At 36.4% G+C, this 19327-nt stretch overlaps 1 protein-coding gene across 15 annotated transcripts in view; it reads right to left on the minus strand.

Annotated features, from left to right (window-relative positions):
- DMD (dystrophin) overlaps nucleotides 1-19327 on the minus strand; it is a 1308223-nt gene that overhangs the window by 726439 nt on the left and 562457 nt on the right. For all 15 annotated transcript variants that reach the window (XM_069784897.1, XM_069784898.1, XM_069784912.1 and 12 more), the window contains 8 exons: nucleotides 17021-17166; nucleotides 15824-16036; nucleotides 12081-12194; nucleotides 10400-10555; nucleotides 7840-8010; nucleotides 5385-5567; nucleotides 3764-3898; nucleotides 2846-2995 (listed from right to left, as the gene is read on the minus strand). In XM_069784897.1, the coding sequence (XP_069640998.1) occupies nucleotides 2846-2995; nucleotides 3764-3898; nucleotides 5385-5567; nucleotides 7840-8010; nucleotides 10400-10555; nucleotides 12081-12194; nucleotides 15824-16036; nucleotides 17021-17166 (1268 nt within the window). The remainder of the gene's footprint in view (nucleotides 1-2845; nucleotides 2996-3763; nucleotides 3899-5384; nucleotides 5568-7839; nucleotides 8011-10399; nucleotides 10556-12080; nucleotides 12195-15823; nucleotides 16037-17020; nucleotides 17167-19327) is intronic.

A 19327-nucleotide genomic window follows, 5' to 3' on the forward strand; every position in this document is an offset into this window, starting at 1 on the left:
ATACAAACATAAAGCCATTATCTGCCTTTAAAAATTAATCTCTATCTCAGTAGCAATGCTGTATTGTCTTGCGGCATCATTCATATGGTGGTGGTTTGGTTTGATTGCTTTATTAATAGTGATTAAATATTTCACATATCAGTTTCTGCCCACATGAGCTTATTGTCTTGGTAATTACCTGCACAATTATTCAAATAAAAATAAATAACTTAACCACATTAGGATAGCCTATTAGTCTGTCTGAAGTAGAAGCAACCTTGAACACAAGCTGAATAGCGTTATGTGCCTGCAATGTATTTTTATGCAAGGAGAGTGCATGCTGTTTGGATTTCAACAGAGCTACACAAACAGCACAGAAGATTCAGGGTCAGGAATCTATGAAAAAAGTGTGTGACACTTCAGTGGAAAAATTAATAAAACATTTTGTTGTAGAAATCATACAGTAAAGAAGCGGCGTGACTGACTCACTTGTGATTGAAATAGTTTCTTTACAGCTCTTATATTCATAGACAGATCTCACTATTAGTTTTTGAGTACTAAATATCAGATCAAGCCTTTCAAATAAGGAGGGGGCTCGCCCCCCTTTTTGTCTATATTTAAATTAAATTGGAAAGCAGTGAATACATTTCTATTTTGCTTATATATTCATCCAAATTTTCTCCAGAATTTCACATATCTTCATGTTGTACTTTCACATTTAACCCCTACATCTGGCATGAATTTTGATTTAATGTCTATTACTGTGAAGACTGAATAGTATTCATAGTATTCATACATGACTCAGCAAGACTATTTGAAAGTCCTATTTTCACGCACTGGAAGCCCTCTGCATATTCCTAGTTTTCTCCTCCAAGTCAGGAAAAAAACAACAGATGCCAAGAAGCAGAATTCTAGGGAATGTATCTGCTTTCAAACAGAAGTTACATGTAAAAAAAAAAAAAAAAAAAAAAAAAAAGAGAGAGCATGTATACAGAAAGTTATGTTTAGTTTTCTATTATGACACTGCCCAGCAATATGGGACTACGTGAACGCCTGCACTGCACCAGAACTACCACCAGTTAGTAGAGGGAACCAGGCGCTTTCCCTCCCCATCCTTCAAGTTTAAGCTCAGAGCAGCTGAGGACCATTCCTTAATTTTTACTGTAGTATTTTTACTTCCACTGTTTTCATGAACAAGTACCTTTCAAGCACCGTGAAAGAAACAAAAATGTCATCATTGTTATGGTAGATTGTTATCATTCTAACACATCTGCTTTCCCAAAATCTTTACTTGTGCATCGTTTATCTCATTGAAACTGAGTAAATTTTGACTGTCTTTGTAGCTCATCTTTGAACATGTTCTGGTTCCAATCATAAAGGGGGTCTCCGTGTCCTTTGCTAGGTCTTTCCCTAATAATTTCTTTCTGATCTTTACCAAGTGCTGAGCTGACATCTTCCTGATATTTCTCTTCCTAACTCCAAGATCTTCCTTCTGAACAGGAACAGTCAGCTCAAAAGTTACAGTTTTGTATATGAAGTCAGAAGTCCTCCATGAGTTTCATTTTTCATGTATTTGCACAGAATACTTCTGTAATTTAACTGCCTTGTTAGTCTGTCCTGTAAGGTTGTTCTGTGTTTATTTAGAGTTTGTCCCCATCTTTGTTACTAGTGAGCTACTAGTAGTTGAGCTATTTCCTTACGTATCCCTTGGTTGTCTTAAAATTCCTTAGTGAATTCTGTTTGATACTGCCATCATACACATACACACACATTTGTATTAGTACACACACAAACATATATTAAATAAACTCCTAGTATTGAAAGTAAATATTCATGCACAAGTATCACAGTTTTGAATTGATTTAACAGCAAAAAAGTATACTGTCCCACTAGCGGGATCTATCAAAGGATTAGTAAAACTTTTTTCATGGAGTCTGTAGCAAAGATTGCTGGATTTGACTCTCCTTGTGCTAACCACGTTTCTATATTGAAGTGTCTTTATAAAATCTTGCATTGATACAAAGACTCTTATTTATTGTTTAGTAAGGAATATATCTGTAAGAGAATGTTACTCCTATATTTAATTTTGAAAATAGTTTGCTTCTCAGTAACAGTTTTGTCAGAGAAAGCATCTCTAAGTATGCAATTGAAGATTAAATCCACTAGATGGTCACTTCAATTTTGGAATTTTAGGGTTACCTGTTGTACCGGTTTTGGCTGGGATGGAGTTAATTTTCTTGACAGCAGCCTGTGTGGTGCTGTGGTTTAGACTGGTGAGCAGTGTTGATAACACAGGGATGTTTTAGCTATTGCCGAGCACGGTGCCTTCTCTTTCTCACTCTGCCCCTCGCAGCGAGTAGGCTGCGGGTGGACAAGAGACTGGGAAGGGACACAGCCGGGACAGCTGACCTGAACTGACCAAAGAGCTATTCTGTACCACACTGAGCTATACTCAGCAATAAAAGAGGGTTGGGGGGCAGTTTTTCCAAAATTGCCATTGCTGGGGGACTGGCTGGGCGTTAGTCTCCTGGCGGGGAGAGATTCATTTTGCATCACTTGCTTTTTCCCTTTTTTCTTTCACTTATTTAATTGTCTTTATCTCAATCCATGAGTTTGCTCACTTTTGCCTTTCCAATTCTCTGCCCCATTGCAAAAAGGAGATGCAGGGAGTGAGCGAGCAGCTATGTGGTGCTTTGCTACCTACCAGAATTAGCCCACCATACCTATGCAAACTGTCCACTTCTAAAGTAAGTCTTTGTTTGTGTACTATTTAGGAACTATACCAACAAAATAACCTTTTTTCTTTTTTTAATGGTGCTAGGCTGTCAGCTGCTTAATGGAAAAACAGGTCAATTATTAAATATACCTCCTGCTGAAGTTCTTCCCATCGAGTATTGAATTTCTCAAGTTTCTCATTGATCAATTCATCCAAGATTCCACCATCAGTTAAAGTCTGAGCCAACTCCCGAATCTGATTGCGATTATCTTCTGGATGTCTCATTAAACGTTCCAAAGACTGAAACAAGGCCGAAAAAAGTAGTTTGTTTTCCTTTCTGCAAATAAGATTCTACAGAACCATCACAACTCTCCTTAAAAATGTAAGAAACTTCACATTTCATACACAATAAAAGTAGAGAGAAAAGATAAAAATATCTACATCCCACATCTTGACAACAAATGTTCTGTACTACTTATTACCGAAAACAAAGAAGGATTTTTCACAAAGCAATAAATTGGGTGCTTGATTTTAAAAACATGGACTATGCCCAAATAGTTCAGTGGGAGTATTTGTGTACTTAAAAATAAAAAACTTGCTTCATTATCTGAATGGACAAAGTTTGACAGCAAAAATGCATTATCAATGTAACATTTTGTATTTTGATCCACTAAGAGTATTAACTTAATTTCTACAAATTTGAAAGGTTCCATGAATAAAAATTAAGTAATAATAAACAGAGTTGCAGTGCTAGGATGAAAGCCTGCTCTCTCTGAAGGCTTCAGCATTTTTTTGACTGGCTTAAGTGAGGCCATATGTTTTAAGAACATGTATTTTGTCAACAAAAATTGTCTATGAAATCAGGCATAACACATTTAATTACTCTGTTTCACTTAGGTGGATTTGAATTCAAAACTTCATTTGTTGAATCAAGTGAGAACATAGGACTTTCCAAATATTCTGCATCTTACTCATATGTAATGTTGATTCATAATTTGTTTTGAATGTAATGTGATTTACAATTTATCAATACACGATAAATGCGATATTATTTAACTCAGCACTTACATCTAGAGACTCAGAAATCTCTTCTGCACCTCCCTGGATATTTTCCGTTGCCTTGAGTTTCAGTTCAATCTCATTCAACCATTTGTTTTCTGCATCCAAATATGACAATAATTCACGCCAACATGCCCATACCTCCTGATGGAGAAAAAAAAAGTTTATTGAGATTGAAAATCTCACAACTAACTTTAACTTACTAAAACATTGAAAACATTGCATGCTTTATGCCCAAAACAACATGGTTGATATCTGATGGTTAGTGCCCTAGAGTTGATTTTTTTCCCAGTAATTACATGTTCCAGATAATATAATACACAACCAAAACATTTTGATTAAACAGAGTAAAACCACAGAAGATAACATGAAAGAGTGATCACTTCTGCAAACAAAATACAACTTGAATCTTCCATCTCATGAATTATCCACTTTATATGCTTTTCTGTAAAATTTTATTGTAATATATAAAAATGCAAATTATCAGAATTTTTAAAGACTCATGTTAGAAGTTTATGTCTTTATTACAAGATGTAGTTAGGTTGCTTATATATTCTGTATATTAATTACTTAAAGCACAGGTTCATAAAATGTCTAAAAAACAGCTTTCAAAAATTCTGACTGAAATCTCTATGGAAATTAATTCTAAACCACATTTAGTGCAATTTATAGACCACTTAAGTGCTGGAGTAATAAACATAATGTTGTAAAATGAAATTACGTTCTCATTCTCCTGGAATTAAATTATTGCCTAATATTTTATTTTTACAGTGCCTGAAGATACTTAAATAAGCAGATAAAAATGGCACTTTATACACAAGCAAAACATTTAAACTCTCCATAAATCACCTTTTCATTGTTCCTTTTTTGTCAGTAGAAGTTGAAATTATTTTATTGAGATGCATTAGGCTGTTTGTAGATCAAGTTTTCCAGAGTGCAATTCACACAACATCATCATCAGTGATCAGAGGAAATATAGATTACCAGCTTAGAATACACACATTTTCCACAGTGAAATTTAGAGGAGATAAATTTTACCCAGGTATATGACCGTCCTGTACAAAGTTAGCTATCACAAATTAGTTCACAATGGAAAAATAATACCAAATTCACTGTGACCACTGTATAATATGCAAACTGTCCTATGGCAAGAATCTGTAGTGGAGTTGGCCAAAATGGCAGGGTCAACTCAAAACGCATGAGACATATTCAGCTTGCCAGCAGACCAAATGCTGCTCCCGTGCTGAGATAACACCACGTGTCCAGCTTCAGGGCCGTTTAATCAAAATCCTTAGCCATGGAAGAAAGCAGCCTAGAGAAGCTGGTGAAAACAACGTCTCAGAGTTGCTACAGAAGCCAGATATTTGGCTTAATCTCAGGAGGGATAAGAACCCTGAGCAGCCATTGCTGTCTCCCACCTAAGAGACATGTCTGAGGCTTCTCTCCAGCATGTATGATTCTCAAAAAGTTTTAGGTATGTGGCTCATACCATGTAGTATTTGGTATATGGCTCATAAAGCGATGAGAGCCTTGGGCTACTCATGATCCCATATGATAACACATCTTTGCTCTCTACCTTACTTTTGCAGTTAGAAAGGCTATAAATACAATGACTGACAAGATATCCAACCTCCAAAGTTTTGCACTTTCCATTCAGTCTGCTGCAGAGTCGCTGGTAGCTGGTAATTAGAACATCGAGCTCCTTTTTCAAAGCCTCATGAGCTGCAGGTGGAGCCTTTGCTATAAAATTATTCACGGAATCAGTAATAAGCTTCACTTTTACTTCTTTCTGCATGGCTTCCTCCTTTGCCCTCTAGGAAAAAAAAAAAGTTGTAGTCTGGGTTTAAGAAGGAAATTTATTTCTAATAACTGTTAGAATTCTCTCTGACAAAATTAAGTCAGAGAGAAAAAAAACCAAACAACCCCGCAACAAAAAAGCAACTCCAAGAACCATTAGTTCTCAGACTTTCTGACTCCCAACCCCCTTTTTTTCCATTTTGTTGCCAATGCACAATACTCAACACAATTTAAGATCACACAACTATTTAGTTTTCTGGAGCTCCCAGAACAGTAAAACATTTCAGTACTTTTTTTTCCAAGAAATGCCCAAAATACTCTTGCCATAATACCTTATGAAGCACAAATGAAAAAAAGAAAAAAAAAATCTTTTGTGTTACAAATTCGTGTACCCAGGTTTAAAGGCACAATCAAAAGCAGCAAGACAGAAAAAAAAGAAAATAATTCTGTCTGATTTTCCTCTCCTTGCCACTGTCATTAACCTGCATTTAAAGAGAAATTGCAGAAATAATTTTTCTCCAGTGTATATTTCACACTTTTATCAGAGCATTAATGTTGATTTCATTCTTCTACTTTACAGAGGCAGAAAAATCAGTGCCATTATTCACCACCAGTGAACATTAACCTAACATGAAGAGAGGATAAAGTGAAAAGGGACCATCCTCCTAAACAGCACTTTCTGTGTTAAACCCTAGGCAGAGACGTTTGATAAAGGACAGACATAGGAAATACAAAGATCCAAGGAACACAGAGAATCACAAATGGATAGTGAATTAAACCCAGTAATTAACAAATCCTACGTAAATGATCAGGATCCACCAACCTGCCACCTTTTCCCTGTTTCAGTCGGTGTAACCACAACAACTGATCAATCCAATGTCCAACTTTCTTCCTCCACCTTTTGCTACTCTCCCCCTTGTTATGCCATCTCATTAATAAGATTGTCATACCTAGCGTTGTTTCCTCTGAGTGCTTACAATGGGATCGTGTCTATGACTGGAGTCATACCAGTACTGGAAACAGAGGGATGGTATACAGAGTGTCATCAGTGTGTACTGGTCTTCACAGGAATTTAAGCTGAGAACTCCCTGGCTCGAAAATATTAAAACAAAACCTTGTTCCTGACAACCTTCTTTCTCTCTGGGTCTGAGGAAGTCCATGAACCAGAATAATTGGGGTCACAATGAATTCTGGTCCAGATTTTGCCTGTTGTGTGACAGGAGAGGTGGCTGCAAGCCTTCGGGGAAAGGATCACCAGGAGCAGGTGAAGGGATGCGTGACAAATGATCTGGCTATCTGCATAGGTCGAGGTGTCACAGTTTGACACACCTGTACTTCACCTGGAAACACAGAATATTCACTAGGAAATCCATCATGGGGGTTGTGTCGAAATCCGTACATTTTACCTGTTTTATTATGCGGTGCAATGTATAAATGTGAGTTTTGTTATTTAATTACTAAAAAAGAACTGTATCTCTAGAGCAGATGTTTACTTTTGATATATTTGTCTCATTTACAATGAATTGAACTTGTTCCATCTATCTCCATATATTCTGTATATTCTGACTGCCATCAAGTCATTTCTGCCAGTAAATAAAGATATCATCAGTTGCAAGGTCAGATACCCTCAAACACTGGCAAAACCCTATGGACAATGAAGAGTTTGCAAAGTGTTGGATAGATTGTTAAGGCCATATAACCTGACTTTCTGAATAGCACAAACCAAACAATTCACTTCTGAAATGAAAATCAAGCTCACATCCAGTGGCTGAGCAAGAGTATATTGGTGTTTTTGTCCACAGGCCATATTCATCCCACATGAAAGAAACATTATTAAGACCAAAATATGCTGTTCCTATATTGCTGTATTGAAAAAATAATAAATCATGCGTACTTAGTACATATCAACATGCATCCTGAAGCCCTAAATCTTTTTTCTTCTCTGTCTCTAATACAAAGAGAAGACAAAAACCTGATTTCACTCTATCAGTTAACTGTTGCTAATAACTGAATCTTAGGAATTATTCCTTATGTAAAAGAATGTTGAAGCTGCATCAAAATCAAGTATCCAATGAAGCAGAGAAAAAAAAGCAATGCAGTATTGCAAAAGATTAAATACCTTCCAACATTTCCAAATAGAAATTACTTCAAGCCACCTACTACTTTAAATTTTAGGCTAACAAGTAGATGTCAAAAGGCACTTTCCTGAAAGAGAGAGTAGACTTTCTCTACAACGAAAGCTTCAGAAAGAATTTAAACACAGCTCAAGGAATTAGTTCATCTTTTACCTTCAGCTCCTCAACAGCTTTCTGTAATTCCTCAGGTGTTTTATACTCAAAATCTCTTTCCAGATATTCTTCCTCAGCTTGTGTTATCCATTCATGCATCTCTGACAAATCCTTTCTGAGACTCACAGTCTTATCCAAACCACCTTTTAATGCTGCCTTCTTAGCATAGGCCTTTAAGAAAGAAGAGATTACATGGTACTTGAAGCAAGGCTACTGTACAAACATGACAATATTTTAGCCCGAAAAGAACCAAATTAAATCCTATACTAATAACATTGCTGTAATTAGGCAGATGTTTACAAGTAATTAGATAGATATTAATAATAGGTAGTCACAAAAGTATTACACATGTGCATACATCCTTTTTTTAGTGAGTCATTGCTGCGCAGAATGAATTTTCAATAATCCTAGAACAGCACTCTACACCATATGCTGAGGTCATCAGAAAAAAAAATTGAAAAAACATCACCCAGGGACTATTTTCTAAAAGACGTAAAAAGAACAACCACAGGAGACCTTGAAAGTGCATCCAAGGATGAAACCAGAGGCTCTTGAGCTGTAAAGTCAGATGACCTTCAAACCAGTTTGAATGCAACTTGCTAGAGAATAAAGCAATATGCCTATCTTTCTTCTACTAATGAAGTCATTATTGAATCTCTCAGAAAGGTGTATATCCTAAAAATAGGTAAGTGAAAAAGGAATCACCTACTGGAAGAAACTACTTCTCTCAAAGGGAAAAATACTTTTGTTAAATCCTTTGCCAATCACTATATAGCGGTCATATAACTTATGTCATACAGCTCACGTATAGAACTAGATGATATTTAAGGTCCCTTCCATCCCAAACGATTCTATGATTCTATGAATTGTGCATCAACTTATCAAAATTGTCCATAACTGATTCAGCCATTGGCTGAACCATTCTTCAATGGTATACAGAAGTTTGCAACAAAACCAGTTAGTTGTACTGGTGCCATTTTTCAGAGTTGGGCTTGCAGAGCTGATCGCTCCCAATATCCTGCACTGTGATGCTACTTCAGTAAATGTTATTTTCAGTAACATCAGGGGGAATTGTGTCTTAGTATTTGGTCTTAGTTTCTGACTGTTACTGGTTTTGTTACTCATCCTTCAGGACTGACTATTAAACATAAATGTTGTTCTACATAAATGTTGCTTTACAGAACAAAATAGAACAACACTAAAAAAGGGATGTTCAACAAGTATCAAAGCAGAACCGCATGTGGCCCTGCAAAATTGCCTCTTCCTCAGTCGCAGCACCAGAAGAGGGTATTCTCCCATCACCTGGAAAGAGCATCCGAATGCCAGTTGTTAGCTCTCACAGTCACACTAACTGCACGTACATTAACTCCAGCTGACCTTTCCAAATCCTTTCAAGAAATCCCCACAGACCAAACTGATTTTTGTATTCATTACTCATGTGTTTTAATAGCTATTACTGAAGAAGTCGTGTTAGAAATGCCCACTGAGAGGCAATAATTTGTGCTGTGTATTGAATGGAACTACTGCAGGCAAATTTTCAGGGGAGTCAGAAGACAACTGTAACAGACTTCTAAAACTCGTAAGGCATCACTTGAAATTTCTGTGAGAGAACTGCAAAGATATCAAATTTATTAATATTACAAAAAGAAGCAATTAAAAACTCCACATTAGTCAAATGGGAAGGACTACAGAACTGGATCAATAAAATGTCTTACAGATTTCAAAGATGAACTTTTTTGATAACTGTTTATCTGAACAATATACAGAGGCTATTTTTCACATGTAAAGTGAAGAATAAAAATCTTAGAAAGCATTAGACCACCTTGAAAGGTAATAGTTTTACTGTTATGCAAATACATGCTAAAAAGGTAGAAAACAGAATGAACAATTAGGAAAAAAATACAAAACGAAAGACGTTTCCTTTGAACTATCATAAAGAATCCAAATGCCATCAATGAAGTAAGAGCAATTTTTAGCTTCCTTAATCTGTAAAATTATTTATTAAGAATGTCTTTAATTAAAACAAAAGAATGGTCCTTTCCTGTTATACCCCATTCTCCCAAATTCGTGTGACCATTGGAGACTGTAATTTACACACATGCATATGCGCACATACTCTTAATTCCAAGTTATTGAATTCTGAACTCTTCACTGCTTTAGTGTCTTATTTCTTCTAGAGTAATGACATGTGAGTACAATGACGCAAAAGAAAATGTAACGCTAAATACAGAACTGGATTTTTTGGCAAATGCCTATATACCGCTTTCAGAAAGCTAGTTTTGCAGGAACCATAAATTACATTGCTGTTAAGATCTAAGATATTACTATATAACTTTGTTATAAAAATAGTAAGATATTGCATTATAATATAAAGAAATATACTTTACATGCATTGCTACATGCTAAACAAAATTCCTAAAATAGAAGTTTAATTAATGTGAACCAAATATGTCTAAATTCTGTTTCATATCTACTGGATATGCATAGAAAGACAAATTCTGCCAATGAGAAACCTGATTATGAATTTAAAATTAACCAGTCACAGAGGGAGACTTGATACCTGTTGGCAAATGTGTTCCCATTGAACATTGAGATCCTTTAGTTCTGTCTCTATTCTGGAAGCAAATTCTGGCTCTGCTTCACTCTTCATTTTCTTCCCAACCTCATTAACACTGTTCAAACTGGGCTGGATTGTCTGGATATCATTTACTAAAGCCTAAAGGAAGAGCAGAAGATTAGGCAAATTCACACAAATTTTCAGATATGCTATCCCTATCAAAACATGTCTACATGAGATTCTGACGTGCCTTTGGTCCAGATCTCCAGTCAAATGAGCACAATTAACAGACTTAACTATGAAAATAAATAAAAAAGGAATAAGCAGCTGTAAATATGGTAAGCTATGCTATATCAGACAATGTTTATTTGCAAAAATATATATTATGTAACTTTCAAACGTTACGTATATACAATATATACACTCATATATAAAGTTATATTACTTGTATCTATTACAACGCCTAGATCTTTTATTCACGTTTGTGAAAGAGCATCCCATCATAATGGTGGAAAACAGCCACCTTATTAACTACGCCAGCATTACCCTTGGATAGGTAATTCACCTGGTAACTTCCTTAAAATGATCTGATTGGTGATATTCTCTGGTTATGTCTAGTTATTAGAATTTTATTTGTGGTTGAATATTATTTAAGCCCTGAGGTAGTTCTAAATTGCCACTTCCAATTTTATTTCCTAAGGCCTTCTTCGGTGCTGCAGATGTTACCTGGGCTTCCTACACAGTGGAAAAGGCTGGAAGTGTAAACACATAAAAGATGATGAAGATTCTGGTAGCTTTATTATATATTTGACAGTAATGGCTAATATTTGTACAAACTCTTCATAAATTCAGGTGACAGATTCTAAAGGAGTTACATGTAACTTACTACTCTGTAGAGATAAGACCTGTCCTATATAATTTATAATCATTTTTATTTAAATAAGGGGTAAGAGAGAAAGTCTGAGGAGCTCGGAGTTCTGCAAGATCAATATGTACGTTTCATAATATTTACACATCCTGTCAGAACATTTACAGAACCTGTAAATTCCACTGAACATATAGACAGGGACTACCATGGATTACAAGATTCACTGCACTTACACACTCTGTTGGGAAAGGCAGAAGTATTTGTAAACCCTGTGATGGAAGTATCAATACTTCATGATGCTTTAAAACTCTGCTGGGACAAAGTCCTGGAACTTGTAAGTGTAGTGAGAAAAAAAATGGACATAACTCACAATACCTGCAAGTTCTTTCGGTACAGTCAGAAAAGCTTGTAAATAATGTGTGAATAATAGATAAGGAGAAAGATCATCTGGCACAGGTTACACAGCTTATAACAAATAAACATGCAATGTTTGAAAACGCAACAAAGTAAATAAACAGTTATCTTAAAAGGCTACTAACTTATTTGCTGCAAGTACCCTCTCTGATGTTTTGCTCCTGCTATAAATACATAATGATACAGTCACTGTATGCCTCCTCTCTGTATGAAAGTTCCCAATCTTTTAATGGAATTTTCCTTCAAACCCAGGAAATGCAGGAGGTTCAAATAGCTTGCAGAAGAAAATCCCCTTACAACACAGATTTATTTTTAGGAACAGTAGTCATTTGTGTAACTTCTGTATAAGCTAGGCTCACAGAGAAGAATCGAATAATTGCCAAGCAGGCAGGGAATACTTACTGTACATTGCTCGAGTTGCTTTTCCAGTGCTTCTGAATCACCAAGGGCAGGCCACTCTTCCTTCAGAAAAACATCCACTTCAGCCATCCACTTCTTCAGCGTTTTAGTATCGTTCTGTTTATTAAAAAGACATTTTATTACATTGCACAGAACCTGACTGGCAATAGCGTAACTCATCCTGGCACTATGACTAAAATTCATCGCAATGTAATTTCAAGATTATTGAACTGTCTGAAAAATACAAACACAGCAAACAAGCAAAACCAATTTTTTCTGGGACTGTCATCGACTCTTTAGCCTGCACTCTGACCATTTCTGCCCAAGTTTAACGTGTCTATGAGTGGGCAACTTTCTGGCTCTCAAATTTATGCCTTGCAGATATCATTTGTGTTTAGATGCTGCATGCGTGTTCATTGGTTCCTTGTATGGCTTCAGATGACTCATAATTGGAAATTAATTCAGGTTCACCTATCAAATCCTCCTGTGCTTCAATTTCAATTTCAGGCTCCTTTTGGAAGTTGCATGCTCTATTGCCTATTTCTTTACCAGAACACAACACAGAAAAACTCCCTTACTACTCAGAATGAAAAAAAAACTAATTGTAACTGAAACAGTAATCGAAACAAATTCACTTCAGAAACTAAAATCATATAATGACTCAATGAATCATTTCAGAGACTGGCTCTTACTCTCTGAACTAACAGTAATTTAGTTACTGTTTCTAACACTTGAATATTTGTAATCAGTAATTTGCTTTTAATAAATTAATAAAAAAAGCTGAACACAAAATGCCTTAAGAGTGGGAATGCTACCAGTCCCAGGTAACATTTCATAGATCATCCAATACCTTGAAAAGTAGGATGAGATTTAAAAAATGTCTCTTAAATGTACCTTAAAATGCCACCTTAGGTAAACAATTAGATGCACATGTTAAAATAAAAATTATAAATGTCAAAAATTTGAAAGGAAAATTATAAAGCGTTTGTTCATTAAATTGTTTTCATCAACAGCAAACTACAGATTGATATTATATGCTGAAGAGCTGAATTAAAGCACAAAAAAAGACCTTTTGTTAGAATACAGACTGTGCCCTAAAACGTGTACAAAAATGCCTTAGTGACTATTACGATAGATAACCAAAAGGAACATTTTCCTAGTGTGCTTGATATATTTAATAACAACAGGCTACCATGGAAAATGAACTGAATTAATAAAAATAATTATACCGAAATTATCAGTATACTTCAGAATGGCAATTATTAAAACACTGTTGAAGTGTCTACTGTGCATTCCATTATCAGTCAGTAAAAATAGTTCAGAATCATATTTCATGATGAAACTTTAATACCTCTAGAAGAATACTTTAAGTATAGTTCATTAATGCTGCAAAATACAGATCTGATGGAATTTACTTAAAAAGAGGTCAGTCTCCAGCTACCAACGAAAATCAAATATATGACTTGCACTTTGAATCAGACTGTAAATGCATTTTATTTATCGACACTGATTTCATCGTATCCCATGCTGACGCATTCCATAAATTGCAACAGCTAAAACAATCGTCTGGAAGAGAAGTCATTCAAAGGGTTGAAAAGACAATGACTTTTATTTTAACTGTGTACTACAGTGACTTCAGCAATAAATATAAAGGCTAAGATTTGTACGCAACAATAGCTCACATAGCTTGAAAACTACGTGCTCTACACACAGCATGGTCATGATGTTCAGGACTTTCTCCTTTTAGGAGTAGTGGGGGAACCTCTAAACTTCTGTCCAGAAAATTTGGGGGGGGGGAGGGGGGGGACGGAGAAGAGACAGAAATTTTAATTTCTCAGGCAATTGCAAATATTTCATTATACCTCTGATAAAACTGCTTTGCAGTTTTCCTACTTATATTGGGTTCCAGCTGCCTCCAATGGACCCACCACAGGACACAGCTGACCCCGTGGTCACATAGTGACACCTCTGTGATAATATAGTTAAAAAAGGGCAAAAACACCAGAGAGGCAAAGGAGGAGAGGAAAAAAAGTGAGAAACAACCCAAGGTGGGTGAAGAAGGAGGGAGAGGAGGTGCTCCAGATGCTGGAGCAGAGATGCCCCTGCAGCCTGTGGGGAAGACCACGGTGAAGCAGGCTGTCCCCCTGCAGCCTGGGGAGGACCCCACGCCAGAGCAGATATTTCCTAAAGGACTGCAGCCCGTGGGAGGACCCACGTTGGAGCAGGGGAAGCGAGCGAGGAGGAAGGAGCAGCAGAGAGGAGCTGGTATGGCCTGAGCACAGCTCCCGTTCCCCGTCCCCCTGCGGCCCTTGGCGAGAGAGGAGATAAGTAAAGCAATGGAGTGCGGACTAGGAAAAAGAGGGAGGGGAAGTGTTTTAATTTCTGTCTTTGTTTCTCACTACACAGATCTATTTTAATTTTCCCCAAGTTGTGTCTGTTTTGCCCATGACGGTAACTGGTAAGTGATCTCCTTCTCTTTTTCTCAGTCCAAGAGCTTTTCCATCCTATTTTCTCCCCCTGTCCTGCTGAGGACAGGGAGAGAGAGAGCAGCTGGGGCATCTAGCTGCTGGCCAAGGTTATCCCACCATACCATTAAACTTCATTTCATGGCCAGCTTCAAACATCAGAGATGTAGCTATGGAGCCAAAGCTACAATTTAGAGCAATGTGGCATTTCACTAGCTAAATGTTAAATGGTACTGATAAAATGTCTTACTTTTTTTCTATAATGAGGTTTTTTTCCTCTACAAAGCAGAAGTGTAAGAATACTTTGACAGAAAATTTATTCCTGACCAGACAACTCTATTCAATTAAGCTGAAAATAACAATTACAGTTCACATGCTACTGTATTATAATTCACAACATGGAGCTAATCATGTTCTACTACCAGCAAACCAAAGCCAAGGACAGAAATATTTGATGTTGTAAACAGAAGAAATACAGAGCAACAACACCGAGAAGAAACACGCTGTGACAACACAGCTTTGAGTATGGATGCAGGACCTCAACCTTCAGAATTTTCTTTGTGATATTGCCCATGAGTATGCAAGTGTTCATTTGCATGGAGGTGAGGAGAGAAAAAGATATAAACAAAATTTAAAAATACTTTCTCCTTTTTTGTGACTGGTTGATCTGAATTCCTTTGAAACCTGTCCCTTGCAATTATATAGAAATAGAACAGGAATATGTTAAAAATGGACTTATTTTAAATCTTATAACAACTAAGTCATAGACATCCCCTGTAATGCTGATACATGTGATTTATAAATAAGTATAAATAGCAGATCCTCACAATGAAAGAGTGTAAGGTTCCAATGCTGTCATTCTAAATACCAGAAAATTCACACAGTTGTATAAGTCATATACACCTCTGCTTTCTGGCAACTGCTGCCAAGATACTACCATATTACAAATGACTTTAATTAGGTAAGTGAATCCATTAAAGTCAATATGGTTACAGCTACTTCAGCTGCATGAAAAATAAGTAGAGGAATATTAGTAGCAACTTCACTGAAATCAAAGTTAAGCTTTGCTATTGAAACAACATAGGCAGAAACAGCCACAAAATCAGAATTCGAAGTAAAATCTTGGATCCACCAAAATCAAGCAAACATTTAATATATTGTATGTATTGTTTTGATATTTCACTTCGGTGTTACTTTCTTGAGGTGTATAAATGCGTTCTGTGCCTGTCCCACAGGCACAAGCCACCACATAGTAGTTGAGGCTGAAAAAGTTTGGCTAACCTGGAATCGCTGGAGTTTGGTCATGAGCTCCTCAAGTTTCTGACAATGTTCCACCAGCTGTGCCGATAATTTCTTCCAGCGGCCAAGGATCACCTCAATCTCCGATCGATATCTTTGGCTGACTTCTGCAGGGGCTTTCCTGGACATGTCTTCCACAGTTGTGCTGAGATAGTTGAGGCCTTTTTGCTGCTCTTGCAGAGAACTTTGTAGAGCCTATGAACAAGAAGCAAATAGTATCCTGATTCATGTGTCGGGCAATTCTCTTTGCTTCACAAACACAGGTGAGACTGCTGAAGAAAGGACTGAAAACTAAAGATGTAGGTCACCTTTGCTAAAACATCCAATGACATATTCTACTGAGCAATTTGTAATTGGTTTTCTCACACAAACTAGAAAGTAGATTTTTTAGTTGAACTGAGAATATAACCAGAGGTGTTTATACTTGTTAATAGCGCTGATCTACACATACCTCATTAATTTGAGATTGGAATTGACAATGGCCCTAATGATTACACTTTCAAAAAGAATGAGACTATACATGGAGAAAAAGAATAAACTTAGAACTGCTTCTATGATTCAAAGTTTTTGATAAGTTCTCAAAACTTTTGCAATTCTTAGTCCAAATTTGCTGCAACTAACTTTTTTTCTGTTTTCTACTTCTTATTTCTGAATGTCCATTACTAGTTGCACCAAACAACATGCTCATTAGCCATCCAAGAGTAGAACAATATCAAACATTGACACGCAGGGAAGGTTTGTACCCTCTGGCAAAACTTGTTCCACATTTGTCTGCTTGTAAATCCGACAGGAAATCTGACAAAGCCCGTGCTGCATTTTGCAAATCACCTTCGTTTCCATGTCAGCTCTGGAAAATGAAATGAGCTAAATCTACATTTAACTACCAGAGCTATCGTAAAAGGAATATTTTATATATCACGGGGACAAACAACGGCCTTTCCTTAACATGTTCGGTATCTTATAAAATTGGTTTCAATGGTGAAGAACACTTTCAATCCTTTAACTTTAGGAATCGATCCTAAGTAAGTATCCACCGTCTGCTGAAGCCCTTGCCTAAAACCCGAATGGCTACAATTCACTCAAGATCCATCAGCTTCAGCAGACTCATGACAACTAAGGGTTCTGTTCCTCTAAACTTTACATTTGAGACTTTTTTTTCCCCACAGCCTGACCACTCACCTTGAGCTCCCTGAGTCTCTGCTCCATGATTTCATATTCAGCAACCGCAACCTGAGGCATGGAGAGTTTAGTCTCCGACTGCTGGATCCACACAAGGATAGTGCTCATTGTCTCTTTGTATTGTGCAGGAGGCAAACTGTCAAAAACTACGTTCAATGGGGAAGAAAAAGGAAAGAAGAAAATAATTTTGTGCTTCATTATTTGGTTTGCTGACAGAAGAAGTCTGATAAAACACTAAGCCTTATGGAAGTCAATGGCTATTTTGCAACAGATTGCAACAGGCCCAGTATGTCACTACCAGATTTTTCCAAAAAATGTGGAAGCAGAAAACTTTTGAAGAACAAATGCACTCATTCTAATGTTCATGGTATCTCCATCATTTTGTCAGTTGTGTGTCATTTGACTGACTTGTTATAGGTCACACGACAACTTATATGGCCAAGACAACTAGTTCAAATACGTGTGTTTAGAGATCAACAGACAAACCATTGTATTTAACCCAAAATTGAATTTCAGAAATGCATTAAGAACTAGCATTCCCTTTTAAGGCCCATGTTTGTGTGTTTAAGGTTTCTGTTCAAGTAAAAGGTTCTGTTTAAGACATCTGTTAAAAGCTTAGAAAATTAATCTTTCTTCTGCATTAAAGTTGAATTTTATTGAACTGTGCTTATTGCACCAACATTACAGCTGCTGTAAATAGACGACAACTGGCACACATGTGAGCAACTCATTAGCAGAGATACTGCCTCTGCCCTCAACAACAGTTGCTTCTATACTCATTGACAAAAGTAGAGACAAATAGCATGGCTGGCTGGAAACAAAACATTTCCAATTTGTACCACATAATAAAGAAGTATATAAAAGCTCAAAAAAATGTTACGCCTATTTGGATCTCCGGTATGTCTCTGGTGTTTCAGAAAGAACTGTACTGAGAAATGATATAGCTGTCCAAAAAGCAATTTTGACAAACAACACAGTTATAAGTTTTTAAGTGCAAGCTTGCTTACATTCTCATATAGCAACACCTGGCAGAACGTACTTTAGGTTTTAACCTAATTTTTTAGTTGATCAACAGAATGTTACTTGAAAAAACTTTGTATTTTCAGTTAGGCATCATAACAACATACTAAAATCAGGGCAATTTAGGCTCTCTCTTGTGGAGTATGCACATTTTATGGCATACTTTCCTCATAAAAATCTTGGCTGATCTGATTTATCACACGCATCCGGGGATTTACGAAAGATAGGACTTGGTACCAGGAAAGACAAGAATTTCTTCCCTTGTGATGTATTTTCTTTACACAGAAACCAAGAGTAATACATTCTTGGAAACACAGAAAGAAAACATTTTCCATCTCATCAAATACCACTTTAAATCTTTTTATTTCCTTAGTGATATTTGTATTGTCTTTGACTCATTTAATCCAAACAATTCCTACTTTAGCATAAAACATGCATTTAAACACATCACTCCAAATGAATGGAGATATAATTTCAACAGTTCAGATATGTTAAAGGAGCATACAACTCTTAATCTGCAGTTTTATTTAGAAATATGAAATGGAGTTCAGTATTGTGATGTAATGTTTGATGACTTCTATAAATAATTGTCTCCTTTAAATGACAAACAAATCTTAGGACTGGTGTATGACTTCAGGCAGCTGTATAAAAGAATAGCTATTTTGGTAGTAGCGAAGAGTACCTCAGAACAGGTGAAACCACAAGATTCGCTGTTACAGCAAACTCCACCAAACTGCACGAAACTCTTATCCTGAAAGTTTGCCAATAATAATAATAATTTTAAACCCGTCCAAACACTGCAGATGCTTTGTCCAATTTTTAACAAATTATGTTCTTTAGTATTTGAAGGAATAAATAAGAGTTCAAGTGGGATCACAGATGTTGATTTAATCAAGCTAGTAGCTTTCCAATTCAGTTATTAAATACTCCATTTAAAAAGCACTTTTAAGTTCAGTGAAGCAATAGTTTTCCTATTTCATTTTTCCAGATTCCTAGTAGTAAAACACTACTTTTCAAAGCCTTTTGCCTACCTAGAGTTTTTGGGGCTTCGTGTTAGTTTTTTGGTTTGGTGTTTTTTGGGTTTGGGGTTTTTTTGGCAGGGCGGGGGATGGTTGGTTGTTGGTGGGGTGTTTTTTGTTTGTTTGTTTGTTTTGTGTTTTTTTTTTTTTTTTAAGGTAGACAATGTGTCAGCATTTTCATCCACAAGGAAGCATATTAACATCTTTTTAGATGACACTTCAGAAGAGCCTATATTGGTTTTGCAACTCATCATGCCAACGGTGAGAA

This window comes from Haliaeetus albicilla, chromosome 6, assembly GCF_947461875.1.
Source record: "Haliaeetus albicilla chromosome 6, bHalAlb1.1, whole genome shotgun sequence".
In the NCBI taxonomy this organism is placed as follows: Eukaryota; Metazoa; Chordata; class Aves; order Accipitriformes; family Accipitridae; genus Haliaeetus; species Haliaeetus albicilla.